Raw genomic sequence first — 19,839 nt, 5'->3', positions numbered from 1 at the left:
TTGATTCTTATGATGTTAGCAGTTTTTCCATTTTTATAAACAACACTTTGATGAAAAGTCCTTGTCTGGATATCTTTTCAGGTTTGATGCATCAGTCTTTAAATCTTTGAATTAAACTTTGTCAATGAGTTCGTTCTTAATTCTTCTTCCTTAAGTTTTTATAAAGTAATGGCAATAAAATTTTGCACATTTTTTATACATTTAAAGTTTTCTTTTTGGAAAACATTTGTCCCTGTTAATGGAAGACATTTATCTTTGTTAAAATAGATCTTGATAATTTTGTTTTTTATGTTAGGAAATATATGAGGTGCTAATAAGTTTTTTAAAGTTTCTGCTTGTAATTTGGTCTCAGAATTTTCAATAAGTAAAAAAAAATTGTCATATACAATTTGTGGTGGGAAAAAAATTGGTCAGTAACTTTTTGTAGTTCCAGGAGTTCTTAGAATGCACATGTTCTATAGTCAAAGTATATTTTTAGGTCCCTTTCTTGCCTTGATATGTCATGAAAAAGCGTACTTGCTGAAAGGACACATTTTAGTGGTTTTGCTATTTATTTTAGCTCTTAAATATATTTTTAAAAGTCTTTTTTGGCTTTTTAAATTAAGCCAGATATAGTTAGGTGAATTTGCTTTGTCAGTGTTCAGTTCCCTTATCTGTAAATCTAAATAGAGATCAGCAAACTTTTCTTAAAGGGTAGATAGTAAATATTTCAGGTTAGGGGTCCATGTGACACTGCTCAACTCTCTTCCTGTAGCTCTAATCACAGACAATATATAAACCAAAGGACGTGACTGAGTGCCAGTAAAACTTTACAAACACGGGTAGTCAATAGTTGGCCAGCTCCTGACTTGGAACATGACGGAGAACCGCCAGTAAAACCACAGATCTTTACAACAGCCAGAATATCTTTCCCAGACAAAAGGGTACCTGAAGTTTCTTCTGAAATTTGTTGGTTCTTTGCATGGAAAATCATCTTCAGTCCTAGAGAGTTTACATTTTGTATGATTTTAATAAGCTTTAACTGATTGTCTACATGATATTTATTTATTTAGAAGCAGTATATTAAAAGTGAAGCAAACAGCTCCTTGCGAATCCACTAATAACGAGAAGTGACGGTTTGACCAGATATTTTGAACAATAAAATATTCACTTATTTTCCAAATACTTACTGTGTCCCAGATACTGTACAAGGCGCTGGGGAAACAGCGATTAATAGAAAAGACAGTTCCTTCTTCTCACGGGCCGTGCACTCAGTAGGGGTTAGGGGAGCGGACGAAGGAAATAGCCTGTGTTGGGGGCGTGACATTTTCGGGGAAGGCGCTGCTGAGAAGGTGGGGCGAGAAGACGCTTGAAGGAGGTGCAGGAGCCGTGAACACATGTGGAGGGAAGAGCGTTGCAGTCAGAGCAAAAGCAGCTGGAAAGCCCCGAGGCAGGAGAGCGTCTGGCACGTTCGAGACAAAGTGAGGAAAGCAGGGCGGATGGAGTGGAGGGGCGGAGGCGGGAGTAGCTGAAGGTGTGGGTAGAGGGGCCAGAGCTGCCGAGCTGAGCGGGGCATCAGGGGCCGTTGCCGGGACTCTGGCCTTGATTCTCGAGGAGCGGGAAGCTGTTCTGGGGCTCTGGTCGTGGAGTGACATGATCGACATTTTGCAGAGATCTCCCGGTGGTGTTTTGAGGGTTGACTTTGCGGGGGGTAAGGCAGGAGACATGAGGTCTGCTCAGTAACCCAGGCAAGACAGGATGGCAGCAGCAGTGATTGGATCCTGCCTGTCTTCTGGAGAGAGAGCCGTCAGGATCTTCTGGTAGGTCAGGTACGGGGCGGGGGTACGAGAGAGAAGGGGATGGAGGATGCACCTGGAGTTAGCCCAGCTGCAGAGTCCGAGAGGCACTTCTCTTACTTTTGAAACCACCCGCAAGCTTTGGGGAGTTCCTAAAACCACCCTCAGCTTTGATAATTCTCTGGAGGGACTCACAGAACTCACCAAAAGCAGTTATATTCATGGTTACCATCTATTACAGGTAAAGAATACAGACTAAAATCAACCTTTTAAGACATGCATAGGACAGAGTCTGGGAAGATTCCAGATGTGAAGCGTGTGTTGTCCTCAGGACACATTCCCCTTCTGGCTTCCATGTATGACGACGTGCGTGGAGTACAGGTTTCCCCTGCCATCCAAAAGTAGACGGTTCCTTTGAAACCTTTCCTGAGCTGAGAAGGCGTAAAGGGAAGAAGCAATTACCTTAGGACACATCTGGCTCACGGACACACAAGATAAATCGGGTAAAGCACAGATGCCCACAGACAAGGTCAGAGCTGTGGTGGCCGATGCTGAGATGCTGAATGTGGTCCCCGGGAAGGAGCTTGGCGGGGCCGCGCTCTCTGCTCTGGGCGCACTGCACACCGCGTCTGGAGCAGCTCACTCCAGAACCAGCACTGACGTTGTCTTTGCTTTTGGCCTTTTTCATAAAAGTGACGATCCTTCGGATTTCTTTTGGTTAGTGAAAATAGGTGCTAATGTAGGTCTTTAGTAAAAGTGAAGTGGTATAAAGTGGACTTCCAGAAAGCTGGAGGAGTGCTTGTATTGACAGCCGGGGAGGCTCACGTGAGCCTTGGTGCTTGGCGTTTTTATTGAGACCCTCTCACGCAGGTGTGTCTGAGTGACTGATCGCCCGCCTGGTTATATCAGCCCCCACTGATGCCACTGACCCAAAGCCCACCCTAAACCACATGTTGGTCTTTCTGGCCACCACCTAAGGTTGAGTGTGGCCATCCCCTGTCCTAAACACAGACACTCCCATCACGTATGACACGGATGACATCCCAGAATCATGGGTAAAAGTCAGACCTCGTTTTGGGGCAAGGCCGAATCCTTGACTACACAGGAAGGGTGACGTTATCATCACAGGCAAATCTGCAGGAAGAGCCGGTTGGGAGAGGGAACATGAGAGGCTCAGCTTGGTTTGTGGCTGAGTCTTAGGCATGTTCAGGAGGAGATTCGGAGTCAGCCGCCGGGTCAGGCATTAGGAAACTCAAGTTTTAGTCTCTGCTCTTTTCCAGTAGCAACATCCAATGAAGAAAATGAGCTTTGTCCTGTGGCAGTAAGCTAAATGACTGCTGTGCGGTGCTCCCTGTGTCGCCTCCTGCCTTTCTTAGTACCGGGACCCTGTTTTGGTGGAGTTGATGGTGTTGGCTGTCAGGGGGTAACGAGAGCAGGAAGGGCGTCCAAAGCGCTCAGGCAGTGGGAGGCTCCGGTCAGGGGGGAAGGACGTTTTCTCTGTGGTTCTGAGAGTGATAAGAATGGAAAGAGTTCCAGGCAGGTGCAGAGGTTTGGCGGGCAAATGAAGGACTTCTTCTCTGATCGCCTTTATTTTCTTCTCCGTATTTGAGGTGAAGGCATCTGCCCAGGACACTGACGTAGGGGAGAGTGTGTGGACTCCTCTATTTCACAAGCCAGAAGTTTGCGACTAAAAGACAAGTAGTGTTTGGTTACCGTGTGTGAGTATTTGAATGAGATGCAGTTAGGTTAACTGATTGACTGCATTTCCTGAAACTTTCTTGAAGGTGACACACTTCTAGTTTTTGTTAAGTGATGTATTTTTTTCTGATAAAACATAATTTTATGGCAAAAACGTGGTCTAGGTTTAACTAATTCATGCAGCTAACACTTGGAACTCCTGTGGGTTGGGTAGTCTTGGGAATAAGGTTGGAGGGTCGTGATGTTTGTCCTCAAGGTTCACATGGGGAGAGATGCAAATAGATAACCTGAGTTACAATATTTAAGGGCTCTAATAAGAGATAGACGCCAGGTGTTGATGGGGAGTAGCAGGTTCTGCCTTGCAGAATCAGGTAAGACATAAGAGGAAGTAATCTTGGAATCAAAATTTGATGGCGTGGAAGTTGGTCAGCACACTAGAATAAAGATGCACAGCAGGTGTAATGTATGCTTCACCCCTGAACAGCATGGGTTTGAACTGTGCAGGCCCACTTATACGTGGGTGTTTTTCAGCAGTGAACACTACAGTACGACATGATTGGTGGAGTGTGTGGGTGCTGAGGAACTGTGGACGTGGTGGGACCATGTCTGGGGGGCCGAGTATAAGTCCATGCTCAGAGCTATGACTGCGTGGAGGGTTGGTGCCACTAACCCCCGTATTGTTCAAGGGTCACCTGTATTAGTCTGCTCACACTGCTGTGAACAGCAGGTGTTTATCTTCTCACAGTTGTAGAGGCTTGAAGTCCTGATTAGGGTGTGGGCAAGTTTGCTTTCTGGTGAGGACTCCCCTCCTGGCTCAGGGACGGTGTCATTCTCACTGTGTCCTCACCTGGTCTTTCCTCTGTGCTTCACGGTGGAGAGAGTATCTCCAGGGTCTCCTCTTCTTCTTGTAGGGTCACCAATCCCGTTGGGCTAGGGTCCCACCGTTATGACCTCATTTAACTTTAATTACCTCCCTGAAGGCCCTGTATCCAAATACCATCCCGTTGGGGGTTCGGGCTTCAGCATTAATTTTGTGAGGGCAAGTTCAGTCTACACTCTGTTCTCTGGCCCCCAGAATTCATGTTCTTCTCACAGAAAAAATGCATTTACTTCATCCCAACAAGCCCCCAAAGTCTTAACCCAGCATCCAGTCGGAGTCCTAAGTCTCATCTAAACATCATCTAGATCCGGTATGGGTGAGACTGATTCCTCCTGAGTCAGAATTCTTCCCCAGCAGTGACCCTGTGCAACTGGACAAGTTATGTGCTTCCAAGACACAAGGTGGGACAGGCATAGGATAGGCATTTCCATTCTAAAAGGGAGAAATCGGAAAGAAAAAGCGATGGGAGCCAAGCAGGTTCAAAACCTAGCAAGGCAAATTCCCTCCGACCTTAAGGCTCAAGACTAAGCATCTTGGATGGGTGCTCTGCCCTGCAGGCCCCTGAGGGGCAGGTCACTGCCATGGCCCTAGGCAGCGGCCCCGCCCGCCCCCTTGATTCTGGGTGTGGGTCCTGCCCTCTTGACTCTGCAGCAGCTCCCTGGCAGCTAAAGCTGAGTGGAGGGCGGGGGGTACCCTGTCCTCTGAAGTTGAGGAGGAAACAGCCTTGCCCCCTTGGGGCAGTAGAAGTGGCAGCCCTGGTGATAACTGAATTGCCTTTGGGGTCGTTCTTGGGTTTTCTTGAAAGATAAAGCATGTTCTCAGCTAAATAACTATCACCCTGTCCTGTAGAATCCCCAGAGTCTCATAGCCTTCCTTTATTTTGTCTCATCTCTGTTCCCTTAGTTTAAGTTGGCCATGTCTCTGCTAGTGTCACCCTGTCTCTCTTCCTGTCTTCTGCTGAGATAGCTGATTAAATCCGTGGTTTCCACCTGTACCAATCTCCTTGTCAAATGGTTGTTCAGCCACACTCTTAGAACATCCTTTCTCATTTTTTGCAATATGGATAGGCTGCTTTCTTTTTGCTTAACCTACCTCTGTGCTCTCTCTCTTCACTATAAATGGTAAGGAGAAACCAATCAGCTTCTTCCAGCACTTTGCTTAGAATTCTCCTCAGTTAAATATCCCATTTTATCTCTTACAGGTTCTGCCTTCCACAAAACACTACAAAACGATTCAACCAAGCTCTCAGTCGCTTTCTAATAAGGATCTCCTTTCTTTCAGTTTCCATGAACATGTTCCTCATTTCCAGCTGAGAGCTCCCCAGAATGACCGTTAGTGTCCATATTTCTACCAGCATTGCATTCGTGGTGATGTATGTCTTCTCCAAGATGCTAGACGTGTTCTCTGTAGCACTCCTCTTTTCCTTCTGAGTCCTCAGCAGAATTGCCTTTAACATTCACCTTTTTATCAAGAGCCCCGTCAAGGCAGCTTAGGCTTTTTCTGGCACGCAACCTCAGAACTCTTTAGGCCTCTCCCTACCGCTGAGTACCGAAGTCACATGCACATTTTTTAGGTATTTGTTACAAAGTAGCAACCCGCTTCACGGTGCCAAAATCGGTATTAGTCTGCTCGTGCTACCTTAACAAAATACCGCAGGCTGGCTAGCTCCAACAGTGGACTCTCGTTTTCTTAGAGTTCTGGAGGCTAGAAGTCTACAATCAAGGTGTCAGTGAGTTTGGTTTCTGGTGGGAGCTCTCTCCTTGGCTTGTGGATGGCCACCTTCTCACCGTGTCCTCACACGGCCTTTCCTCTCTGCTGGCAGCAGGGAGAGAGAGCCCTGGTGTCTCTTCCTCTTTTTACAAGGACACCAATCCTATCGGATCAGAGCCTCACCCTTAGGGCTTTATTTAACCTTAATTACCTTACGAAAGGCCCTGTATCCAAGTACCGTTCCCACTGGGGGTTAGCGCTTCAACATAGCAGTTTTGGGGGAAGGGGACACAGTTGAGTCTGTAACATATGGTAACTGAGAGACTGAAGTTAGCGTGGAATAGTTAAAGAATGATATGAAAAGTACAATGTAAATTTAAATCCTCCCTCCCTCGGTACAAAAAAAAAAAATGTTAAGATGTGACATTTCAGGTGTTTGCGGTGGCAAGTGACAGACCGTGACCTTAGCCACATAGGTGGACTCTGGGTCTTACAGTGTTTAAGACGTTGCGTTTTATCCTGCTGAGCAACTGAAAGGCAGGGCAGATGTGTATGTGTTGGTGTGTGAACGCGGGAAAGCAAATACGTGTGAATTGGTTCTAACACTGAAGGACGCGTCAAAAGGGGCATTTGGGAGTTGGTCAGGGAGTGAAATATAAATGGTAGCTGGGAAGGCCACTTAGTGACCACTGTCATAGTTCAGGTGAGAGGTGAGGGCCTGAACCAGAGTAGTCACGGAGAGCAGAGGGGAAGAAACAGGCTATTTGGAAGGTAAATAGGACTTGGCATTTGAGTGTAGGAGGTGAAAATCTTACTTTCAGTTCTGCTGAATTCATCCTTTCAGTTCCATATCCACTGAAATTCATTAGCCTTTCCTTTGTCTCTTCCTGAAGAGATAATCTGTATTAAGCTAATTCACTCAGTCAGATGGGATGTAAAATATTTTTTCTAAGCAGTTTTACTATTGTTAAGAGCCTAAGGGAAATTTATAATCTCACAAGATTCTGGTTCTTATCTTGGTCTAGCATTGTGTGTCTTTGAAAGCTGAGGTTCTCTGTATCCAGTTTTTTGAGAGGGACTGAGATGAAGAAAGTATCTGTACCTTTCTACCACACAGATCACATTACACTCTCGGTTACTTGAGGACCGTCACCATTTGGTAAAGGCCTGAGCATCTTACAACTGCTGCCTCCCCTTCAAAATGACTCTGGCTGTGGTCCGTCTGGCTGAAGCGGCCTCTGCATCTGTTAGGAGGTGCTCCCGGCAGGTCTTTGTCTGCGGGGCTGGTATTTGGCCGTGAACACTGCTTGGGCCCTTCTGGTTGTTAAAAGGTTGAAATGCTCCGCCTTCCTGAGTCTCTTACCTCACCCTCAGCCCAGTCAAAGGGTAAAGCCCGGTTTAGCAGGGTCTTCAGGACCAAGGCCAGTGTTGGTTGATTGGTTAGTGCCTTTGCCATATTGGTTGTTAAATGTTTTGAGTATTATTGCCCAGGACATATAGACATATTTAGTTGTGACTCATTTGAATTCTGCTGCTGGATGTTACTCTTAGCTTATGAGAAGGTACTTTATGTCTGTTTCTTGGATTACACAGCACTGGTGGCCAGGTGGCTGAGGAGCCTGCTCTGGGTTTGTGCTTTTGCTCCTCCCTGTAGTTGTACCTAAAATAGTAGTGCTGAGATGTCAGTGCTCTGGTGGATTGCTTCAGAATAAGTATTTTCCTGAAGTCGTTCTGACCGTCGTTTGGGCCATTTAACATTTTATTCTTCTTCTTCTTATTATTATTTTTAATTTTTTGGTCATGTCAAGTTTCCTCTGGTGTTATTCTTCATTAAATATTTGAACTGCTCAGGAGCCCTGCTCAGCCGCTAGAACATGAAAGTGTCAAGATGGAGAGAGCTAATTGCTTTTCTTCTACCACTGGACAGAACGTGTGATTACCTAAAACTGACATAGATACTGAATGTTCTAAGTAGGAATGCTATTTTTAGGTATTTGTGACATGTATTTCTATTTCAATAGACTTTAGGTGATATTTTATACAACATAGAAGTTTTTCCCCATATTCACAGAAGTGGTTATTCCAACTAACAAGTTCAAAATATACTTTTCAAAAAAACAAAAAGATATATATATATGTCTCTGGAAAAAACTGTTCAAATAAAATAGAGGGATATTACATAGGTAGTTTTTTCTTGCTTGATTTATATTTTTGTTTAAATGCTGATATATAAGTCAATATCATTGTAGAAGTATAATATGCAAGAGTTTGTTTTTTGATTCCTCCCTCTGCTTTTATTTAATTGTTTTTGATTTTATAACCAGGGCAGCAAATAATGAGCCCTTTACATTTATTGCTCTATCCCTGTGAGTAATCACTTTTCTTTCTAAAAGTAGTGAGAAGTAAATCTCCAAGATTGAGAAGAGTGTAGTAAACTGATGTCAGTGCAAATAGTTAGAAATTTAAATAACCTCATGACATGTCTGATGATTCATCTTTTTATAAGAATAAAAAGTATCGGTAGTACCAAGGAGTAAAGGTTTTTGAAATTTTTAAAAATTAGAATACTTTGTTTTACTTGCTTACATTATCAGGGCAGGTACTTAAATATATTGGTGAACTCATGCAGTATTTCTTCATCACAAAAAAGGATAGATGTTACTCCTTTGCTTACAATTAAAATTAGGTTGGAAAGGAGGTAGTATTAGAGTTACTTCTTATATTCCTGTTTGATTCTCCATATATACAATCTAAGGGATACTGAGCCCTCTACTTTAGTCTCTTGTCTTCTTGCTTCTGAGCTAGATAATAAAGCACCTGTCTGTCTTTTTCTCTCAGCTGTCGATTGAAAAATAAATAGAAATTACTTACTTTCATTATGTATATTAGGTAGAATCTTGAAGGATACAGAAAAATACTAAGAAGAAAGTAAAAAGCACCCCTGATTCTACAATGAGATATTTACTGCTAATTCTGGTGTATTTCCTTTCTGTTCTTTTTTATGCATATAAATATACTGAAATCATAACTTGATATTTACATTCTGTTCTCCTGATTTAACAAAGGAATTCTTAACCTGTTGTGTGCTGTGGACCTTTTTGACCATCTTGAGCCTATGGCTCCTTCTCAAAATAGTTTTAAATGCAAAAGATAAAATAAGCAGGATTACAAAGGAAACTATGCTGAATACAGTAATCAAGCCATTAAAACAAATTTGTGATATGGTAAACACATAGATAAGCAACTTCTCAACACCTCTCTGTACTTGGTGCAAATTTGATTTGCTAATTCTTTTGGGGGGAAAGTTGATCTTGGTTTAAAAACTTACTAAAAATTGAGTTTCAGGTCATTTTATTTGACCTTTTGTCCTTAAGACCATTAAAGAGTTATTTTCTCCTTCATAGTGCTTTTGTTCCATTGAATCTTCCCGATAACAAAAATTCTACAGAGTGGGAAAAGGTGAAGTTCCTGTTTGAAGAACTTGGAAGTAGTCGTAAGTATTCTTTTAAAAAATAAAATCCATAATAATTCATATTTCATGACTCTTGAAACTTTTTTCATAAGTAGTCTATTTTTACACTGTTAAAAATTTAACTTCATGATTCTTTTAACCTGTGGTTAAAAGGATGTTAGACAAATTAGGAACTTTGTGTTGCTGAGACTTCTAGCCATCTAGCCAGAAGTCTCTTGACTTCTTCATAAAATTACCATGTTGAAAATACAATGTAATCTTCAAAGTATTTTAGCGGTAAAGGTCTTATAATTTCTATGTGGTCTTTAATTCACTTAGGATAATATAGAATAATATGTTAAAGAAATGTGTTAGATATACTGGTGTTTATTTTTAATTTTTAACTGAGAGAACCCTATATTGCTCTTTGATCGTGATTAAGTAATCTTTTTGTGGAATATAAATTACAGAGGTTTTATGTGGATGAAATAATAGTTTATTATAAATTTACCTCACCAAAAGTTCTAAGTTTTCCTTCTCTTAATCAACATGACCTTGGTTTTTAGAGAGGAACAAAAAAGCAGGTTTAGGAAGTTAGCTTAAGAAAGTTGCTTAATCATTGAAAAATATAGTTGGTGTTAGAAACTGATATCAAATAAGAGTGTGTATTTTATTACTGAGAATTTCATGTGCCTTTGAACTATTTTCAAAGAAAGCTAGAGAACTTATTTTATAAACATTATGCTGAAAATTCGTATTGCTTTTGTATTTATTCTTTTTATTAGGTACTCTACGTTCTTTGATCAGCACTTTCTCTTTACCCAGATACAATATTAAATGATGGTTAAATTAGGTCTTGGAGTCTTTGCTGTACAACTTCTTAATTTTCTTGCTTTCCACTTAAGATTTCATCTTGTAAATTGTGGTCCATTAATATCTTGCTGATACCAGCAAGAATACGGATAGCGGGTCTGGCATATACTGATACTGCATGTCAGGATTTATGTACCTGAGCCTGTTGCTGAGAAATAAATTGCTTCTTTTCCTGCAGTTAACTCCTTCAGGTCTCTTTAGTAGCTACTCTTCTGCCCTAAACATTATCCTGTAAGTTTTGCTAGTCTTTGAGTGTTAGCATAACTTGAATCAATGATTATAATAGGTAGCATTACTGTACTTGCTGTAATCTCCTTAGTCGTAACATTTAAAAAACCTCACATCTTAAACACCATATTTTATAGTACATTTTGCTTATCACTTTTAGTAATATCAACGTTTAGCTTGGCCAGATAGCTTAGCAGAGCTCTCCACTTTACCAGTGCTAAGATGCATATTTGTATATGTTTTCATACCTCTGATTTTGTGATGCATTTTGTAAGTGGAGGTACCTTAAAATGGCTGTCAGCCAAGTGCCAGACCTCTCCTAGTTGTATGAATACTTTCTGTTGATACTTCTAGTAAGATCAAGAAAGTAACAGCACCAATGGTCTTTGATTTAATAAAATGTATTACAGTTAAAAAAATTAAGGCTTAAAAATTTGTCTCTGACAAAAAAATTTGTCTCAAGTTTCTGAACTTGTTAATAATATGCTCTCTCTAAGTGTTATATTTTAAAACTGAGACGTGAGTTTTAATAGGATGGGTCATTCTGTTATTATTTAGTATTGATATATTAAATTAATTAAAAACTTATATTTGGTTCCACAGTACCTGCATTTAAACTAGATCAATACAGGTCCAATAGAACCTGTATTAAAACTAGAACAATTAGTATTACTCCAATTTAAGAATATTCCAATTTGCATATGTCATTGTATTATCTGGTATGTTTATTTGGAAGTGTCACTCTCACTACTCACTCATTGGCGTTCCTTTAAAAAGTTTCCTAAATCTAACTTGTTAGCATAGTATTCCTGTTTTGGTATTATGTTTGAATTTATTTTCTGTTTGTTTGCCTCTCCCCCCCTCACTAAGGGAGCATGCTAGCTCCTTTCAAGTTAAAGAGGGAAGTAAACTCTTTACTATTTTAGTTCTAGGCTAAGTTTTAAAAACTTACTTGAAATTTAAGAACAGAGGAACTAGGAGTTTGAGTGGAGAGGGAAGATAGGGCCAAGGTCAGTGGCATTCCTATCATGTTATTTCTCGAGGGCTGCCTTTGAGAAAGGCCAGGGCATTTTTTTGGCCAACTTTTGAGCATCTAGTATTTTGCTGATTTCTTTTTAGGCTCAATAATTAAGCAGTAGTTTCCCTCTTTAATTTTAAGAGGTGAAAGAAAGAAAGTGTTAGTCTGAAAGATCTTTAACAAATCCATTTATGAAGAGCTATTTAAAAGCTCCTTTCCACTTGGAGTTAGCACTTCAAGATGGGGTAATGCATATTGGGTTTATTCCTTTGGAATGTGTAAGAAACCCAATTTTTATATTTCTGTTGATTTGTTGAATATAAACATTTGAATAGCTGTACATTTTTAACAGTGTTTTTCCTCTTTTGCAGATGGTTTAGCTGCCTTGTCATTTTCCATTAGTTCTCTGACCCTGATTGGAATGTTGGCAGCTATAATCTACACAGTAAGTATAATGGTAATAATTGAGTTAAAATTAAAGAACCACTTTATGATGCAGTTTTGTTACCTTATTGGTATGTTCAATTTAGCTCTGTTTTCCTGTTTAATATCTAGTACTTTCTTCATTTTTCTTGAGAGGAGGGTAGATTTTTAACTACTTGGTCATAATCATTTTATCTGTATTTGTGAAATTTAACATTCAGAAACAAACTTTATAACTTGTGAACCTTGAAGTGGTTATATACTATGCAATAATAGATTTAGTGATTTATAAGCATATTAGAACTCTGAACCATAGATCAGTACCTGTTATGGATTCAGTAGATTTATCCTATATGGGGATATAGGGCTTTTAAAATCAGATATTTTACATCACTTGATATTTCTCTAGTATAAAGAACCTAATCTTATACTCTCAGAGACTTTGATTTTTTTTTTTCCGGTCTCTCTGGGAATGGTACGATATGACTTATAATAGCCTGACAAACTTGCGTGCAGAGTGCTTTTTGAGTTTTTTGCTCAAATTATAGAGGAAAAGCAAGTAAAAATGCTTCTTACTTGCCTCCCAAAAGAGAGTTGTGCAGGAAGCTTTAAATTATATGGAACCTTTTTCAGATTAATGGAGTTTATGTTTAGAGCATTCTTGATTGATACAAAGATGAAAAGTGCTGGTTATAAAGAGAACATTTTGGGTATTGTTCCAGTGTCTCCCTTTAAACATAAAAGAAATGGGCTGTTAGTGTGATAGCAGAATCTGGTTTTGTTGCATAATCATTCAAGTGTCATAATGTATAATAAAAGAAGTCTAAACTCATGCATTTTAGTATCTTTCAGGTGCTTGAGTATTCAGTTTTATTATTCATTGCCATTTTTGCTTTTTTCATGTATTACTACACAAGGAATATATTGGTGGGTAACTATCTTCCCATCTCAGAGAATATATATACTACGTGTGAACAGTCTTTCAGGAAACATTCACAGGTTAATAACACACGAGGAATTAGACCTGGACTCTAATTGCTATTCTGTGACTGATATGTATGCTGATCTTGGGTTTGTCTTTTACCCTTCGTGGGTCAGTGTTTTCCCCATTAGATGGGAATAAAAAAATGCCTCTTAGGGATTTTTGAAGGTCAAACGATACTTTTTGTAAAAGTGCTTCGAGAAGTATAGGGAGATGAGGATATAACAGTCAGTGAAAGATGAGTCAGGAGAAGGGAACAGAAAAAGAGGAAACCAACATGTAAGGTCATCCTCAGGAACCGTAAAGGGTCTGCGATTTTACCCTGCTTGTAGCTTGTAGTCTGCTGCAGTGCCCTGGGTGTTGGTCAGAGGTGCAAGACTTCTGGTCAGAGAAGAACCTTCTGTTGCACAGCAATGGCAGCAGCCACGGGAGCGCGTTGTCTTGCGCCCGTCTCCTGAGTCCCGACTCCCATGGGGCGACATGAAGAGCGCCCATCGAGACTGTCACCAAGCTGAGGACCGTTGAGTGCAGGGAGGCCGAGTTTCATCAACGGACAGGAAGCGTGCCTGCTCTCACTCCAGAGGAACGCTGTCTTGGTCTTCCCAGGCTGTTTGCTGCACAAGCATTCTTGGAAAGCACAGAAGAGAAAAGGGCAGTTAGTGCCTGGCTTGCAAGATGCGCAGAAATGAGAGGCCCGTGGAGCATTGTCTTCGGACGGCCGAGGGGTGGGCGCTGTGAGCATGCTCACACAGCGCAGTGTAGGGCACAGGCAGTAGTCACAGGTCGGGAGTAGTTCCTCTGACCTTTGAGCAGAGACCTGAGTGAGGTGGAAGGACAGCCAGCCACGAGGGGAGGTGAGTGCAGAAGTCCTGGGGTGAGCACCCTGTGCTGTGCTCAGTTAGCAGGAGGCAAAGCTGGCGTGTGGGAGCTCAGGTGACTGGGGAGGGTGGTGAGCGTGGATGAGGGCATGTTTTCTAGCGCCTCGTGGACCGTGGTTAGGGTTTTGGATTTCATTCCGACTGAGATTAGAAGCTACTGGAAGCTTCTAAATGGAAAGTAATAGGATCTGACTAACATTTTAACAGTATTACTCCGGTGGGTCTGAATTCAGTAAGCTCTGGGGCTGATGAGTGGGAGTGGGGGAAATGTGTGAAATTATTAAAACTCTTTGAAAGAGAGCTTCCCTGTAGGAACGATATTGTAAAGATAAATATTTCAAGCTAATATAGTTTATATTCCAATGGAAACTGTGAAAATTATCATTTATGCAATGAAACCAAATATAATAATCATACTGACTTAGTTAAGATAGCCTTAGAAGAGCTTTACTTTTTCTGGAATGCAGAGAGCTGGGCTGAAGGCCATTGATAAAACAATCAGAGGACCTGATGGCGGGAACCAGAAAGACACGATACTGAGTAGGTAGGAGGGGTCACCAAAGGCCTGAGCCCAAGGGGCAGGGTCCAGTGTTATAGGCACCAGGCGAGACTGCCTAGGGGTTACCTACCTAGGGGTTACCGTGTGTGTTTTCTTTAAGTAGCATAAGCAGTACCGTTAGGATCCTTGGGGAAGAGGCTTAAATGTGGGTCCCTGTTAAGCCAATGGGTCTCTTGAACTACTTTCCCATCTAAAGTGGGAGTAATATTTAGTAAGGTTGTGAGGACTTAATGAAACAATTCATCAGGTCTTGGAATCTGTTGGCCACTCAATCAGTAATCACTAGGAGCTCAAACTGTTGAATATTCAGTTTCATGTGGTTCAAGCTACAGATTCCACCGCTTTCCTCTCACAGTGAAAGTAAGCCAGGTGTTAACAGCAGTTGTGTCATGGTCAGTGAGAATGTGGATTATGAAAAGGTGAGTAAGTCCAAGAGTTACTCTTGGGTGTGTGGATAGACAGATAAACATCATGTAAATAGCACTGCAGAATGTGCTCAGAACTGGGTGGAAGAATGGTTTGCTACCAAACCACAGTCTCGCCAGTTTTACTGCCTATGTGGGGTAGAGAAGACCCTGGTTAAGGGGGAGCGTGGTATGCATAGCTGAAGACTAGCCGTGAGTGTGAGTCTTCATGTAAAATGTAATTTCTGAGTCCTAGCTTCCCCATCTGAAAAATGGGCCAATAATACTTATTCAGACTTTATTAAAAACTAATTGAGGGCTTCCCTGGTGGCATAGTGGTTGAGAGTCCGCCTGCCGATGCGGGGGACGCGGGTTCATGCCCCAGTCCGGGAAGATCCCACATGCCGCGGAGCGGCTGGGCCCGTGAGCCATGGCCGCTGAGCCTGCGCGTCCGGAGCCTGTGCTCCGCAACGGGAGAGGCCACAGCAGTGAGAGGCCCGCGTACCGCAAAAGACAAACAAACAAAACAACAAAAATACTAGTTGAAAATCAACTGTTTATTGATAAGTGGTTTTATTATTGGTAGGTGGCTAATGGTACTAATTATCATATTTGCTTGTGAAAGCAAAGTCTTCTCCTAGGTAGTTAGGGAAAACTCAAGAATTGGAGCAGAACGTGAATGAGGGTATAATAGATATGCATGGGGAATAGAAGAGGTTTAGTTTTAATATGTACCGAAAGTGGGAAGTTAATGCTTAGAGAACTTTGACCCTGAGTACAAGGAATTAATTACTAAAGGTAAGATTATGTCTGTTATTGAATCTGTAGCTATCAGTATTGAGACTACAGAAGTTTTTGTAATGTATGTGTCAGTTGAATGTGAATTTCTTAGGTATGCGTTGTTGTTTAGTTTAGAAACTAGTTGATAATTTAAATTTTACCAAGATTATATCCACTGTACCACATCTCAAGGAATAGCCAAATAATTGGGCACTCAGTTTTAGGAGAAGAATATCAAATGACCTGTTACCTTGCCTGTTGTTTTCAGCTTAATTGAAAGGGAATCTGCTACTTTTAAAATTAAAAACAAAAAAACCTCTAGACACAAATATTTATGCAGATATTTTAATTTTTTGGTGCCACCAAGTGGGGAAGTGTTGAATGGTGCTATTTTCATACAAAATGTATCATGTGGACCACTGAAGTGCCTATAAAGACAGCGGCTACTGAACTTTTTATTATGTACACTTACCAGTAAAAAAAATTGAACGTGTCTTCCAGGAGTTTATGAATTATATATATATATTTATGCTAATAAATATATTTACTATAAATGTAGACTAATGTATAAAGAAAACTAGAGTGCTAAATTAAGGATTTGAAAATAGAAATAAATAGAGCAGTGGTTCTCAATAATCTTTGAAGACAGAACTCCACTTTAAAAATTAAATTTCTCAGCCTTCTATGTGATAGTATGCTTCGTTGAGTCTGTGACCTGATTTGTAAGATGCACCTTATGTACCGCTGTAAGGAAAAGGCCCTGCCCATGCTCTCTAGTCATTTATAGTTTTTGTTTTATATTAATGAGAGAAGTGTTTTAGCCTTACCTACGTAAAAAAAAAAAAAAAAGTCATATCAATCTTCCGCATACAAGATAAGGAAAATATAAGTGAAATAAGTTGTAAAGGTATTTCTAAAACTTCGCATTTGGAATGTGAGTCTTCTGAATCACTCTTCTGAATTGGCTGTTCATGTCCATGTTTCACTCCACAGGGTTGTTTTAGGCTATTAAGAAAATTGATGCTAACAGCTTTTCTTGGGTGCTCCATTCTTGTCTCTGGGATGTACTTTGAAGCTGCTAACACACCTGTTTAAGCTGTTTTTGTTGTTGTTTCTTCTTTTGCTACCTAAGTAGCAAAGTACAAAATGTCTTCTACTTTGGTCATCTTCCTTTCTTAAGCTTATAAAGCCTTTGATTATTGCTTTGCAAAAAAATATAGAATCATGCTCATTGTTCCAGTTAATTTTTGCTTCACTGCTTGCTCCTTTGTTCTGTCTTTCCTTACACATTAACTTTTTGCTTCGATGTCAAATCATAGCACTATCTTATAAGACGTGGTAAGTGGCAGTTAAACTCAAGAGTTGTACCAAGAATACAGGTAACTCCACTGGAGAAGTAACTATAATGTAACCAGCTATAACCAAATCTGTGAATGTGCAGGTAATGACAACTACGTCATGACTTCTGCCTAGCCAGTGTTTGTAAGATGCATCCAAATTTCACTGATGATAAATGTGAGAAAATACATGTATATTTTAGAATCAATGAATATTTAAAAGGGAAATCTTCATTGAATACACATTAAGTGAGTTGTTTCCTTAGTCATGACAGCATCCGTGTCCTTGAATAATAGGTGTTATAAGTATATGCAGGACATATATTCAGTTTACAGGCAGTGCTTGGCGCTGACCTTTCTAATCCAAGGCTAATAGGTTGCAAACTCATCCTTCACAGAAGAGAGAGGTTCAGGGAAAAGTGCTGTTCTTATAGGGGCAAGAAGGTATTAGAAATGTTTGTAGTTTGTATATATTCTCTCAAAACATTTGGCTTTTAAAATACAGGTGGTGATTTATTCTTGGAAGTTGAAACAAATAAAATTGGAAGCGATTATGGCTGACCTGGAAGCATTTTAAATGATATGATCTCTTTAGCCTTGTTGATTTTCTGGTAATTCACTAGAGGGCAGTAGTAAGCAATAAAAGTTTTGTGTTTCTGAAAAATGATAGCCTTCATACATTTTTTTCAAAGAAGTCTGAGGTTAAATTCAAAAGATTCTTGTTTAAAGATCTTAAAGTTGTAGTGATTAAATATTTTGTGTACTGTGTTATGTCAAGTTTATCTTAATCTAAATACTATACTTAAAATTCCTGATAATCATTGAAATTTAAGCATGTAATCCAAAAATAAGCTAAAAGCTAGGTAACCAAAACAATGATTACTTTCTTGTTCTCTTCAGACAATTAATAATTCACAAAAAGATGTTGTATTCTGGTCCCATGTTACCACAAGGTGTTACCAAGGACATGTTTTTATTTTCTAAAATTTTTACTTTAAACTGTTTATTTAAGCTATAGGAATGCAGTTTAACTCTTCAAATAAATGTGTAAATTCCATGTAAGGAAATAAGTTCATGTGAATAAAGGGCACTGAAAAAATTTTTTTTGTTTGAATATTATTTTCTTAGAGAAGTTATTTTATTAATTGAACACGTTTGTTCTTGGAATAAAGGTAGGTAAAAGAAGAATTGAGACCTAGTCCTTACATACAAAACAGTCTACTGCAGTTATTACTAGTCTGGCTGAGAAATCTATATTGTTAACGAACTTTCCACATGATTCTGATTAGCTAAGTTTGGCAGATCTAGTGATAAAACAGACATGCAGACAAATAATGTCCAGTGTTCTGTACTATAATTGAGTTATAAGCAAGGCACATTTACAAATCAAGGAAGGTTTCTCAGATGCGGTGTAATTAAGCTGAGACCTGAAGGGCACTGGGCTGGGCTAATGAGGTAGGGTGAGACGTGGGTGTTCCAGATGAGGCACTGCATGTACACAGGTGTGGATGCGGAAACTGCAGTGACTGAGGAGCAGTGAACCATTTAGAGGCATGAGGTTGGGTGTTAGGGATCAGGTCACGAAGGGCTTCGTAGGCCAGGATTAGATAGTGGCGTCTATTCACAGGACTAGTAATTGTACCTCTCATTGGAAAAAAAAAAAATTGTAAAGTGACATTTTCAAACAGTCGTTCATGAAATTCTGATACATACAGAAGGAGGTGAACAGAGTAGTGTGGCTCTGGCTGAAGCAGCAGCAGCAGACCGACGCTCCCTGCTTCTTGTCTCCTGTGTGGTCTTGATGGCCCCGATGCAGAATCCTGGGGACTGCCGCCAGAGCACGTGGTCCTGGGGAATCTCAGTGGATGCTAATCAGAGGAATGACATAATCTGACATGAGGGTTAGAGCAAGATCACTTTGGAAACAGTGTAAAGGGTGGATTTGTAGGAAGTGAGACCAGCAGACCAGTGAGGAGAATTTAGATGACCTTGTCTTTGACAGTAAACTCTTAAGTAGTGGCCACGTTTTTCGTGCTGACTGGAGTACAGATTCCTTGGGAAATAATCGGGCTGTCCAAAAAGTTTGTTCAGGTTTTCCCATAACATCGTATGGAAAAACCCAAACGAACTTTTTGGCCAACCCAATAGTATTGAGTTCTGAGGTTAGTATATTTAGAGACCCAGATCCATCAAGCAGAATAGCAAGATTTGGGATAAAATAAGCCTAGTTCGGGTGGTTGGAAAGACAGGAAAATATACTTGGGCATAAACTGGGTTTAGCAAAATCATGTTGCCCTGGCAGTTGGTTGTAAAAAGCAACGTGGACTTGTGGCAAAATGATATGTGCGTGTGGAGAGTCGGTGAATAATCATCATGTAATGCTGTATGCTCATCAGAGTCTTAAAGTGCTATGTTACTTTTTTCCATTACCGTTTAAAAGGTGTGGAACTACTAACAACAGATAGGTCAGAGTGGTAATAGGGTTAGGACACTCCTACAAGGGAAGGGTAACCACCTCTGGGACACCTTGGCTTCCATACGCTTTTTTACATTTTACATTTTCAGTAGTTTGAGGATATAAAATTTACCGTTAAAAAAGTAAACCTGATTATGTTTTTCCTTTTTATATTTTACCAAGGTCATTAGGAATATAAGTTAGATAAGAATTTAGTTAGTTAGAAGAAAATTATTCTACTCTGTCCAAATTATATTTTCTTCTAATACAAATAGAACCTTTCCCCAACCTCTCCTTGTTGTTTTTGTTTTCGGATGATGGGGAAATCATGAGAACATTAACTTATGTTTTAACAGTATTTAAAATGCAAGATTTTAAGTATCTCTCC

General features: G+C 40.3%; 1 protein-coding gene across 2 annotated transcripts in view; it reads left to right on the top strand.

The window, feature by feature from the left end:
* Window positions 1-19,839, top strand: part of LMBRD1 (LMBR1 domain containing 1) — a 116,497-nt gene that overhangs the window by 41,750 nt on the left and 54,908 nt on the right. For both annotated transcript variants that reach the window (XM_082669041.1, XM_082669042.1), the window contains exons 6-7: window positions 9,468-9,556; window positions 12,005-12,078. In XM_082669041.1, coding sequence (XP_082525167.1) covers window positions 9,468-9,556; window positions 12,005-12,078 — 163 coding nt within the window. The remainder of the gene's footprint in view (window positions 1-9,467; window positions 9,557-12,004; window positions 12,079-19,839) is intronic.

This window comes from Grampus griseus (assembly GCF_964374135.1).
Source record: "Grampus griseus genome assembly, chromosome: 13".
In the NCBI taxonomy this organism is placed as follows: Eukaryota; Metazoa; Chordata; class Mammalia; order Artiodactyla; family Delphinidae; genus Grampus; species Grampus griseus.
Note: the sequence above shows the minus strand (reverse complement) of the source record. Positions and strands in the feature narration are given on the sequence as shown.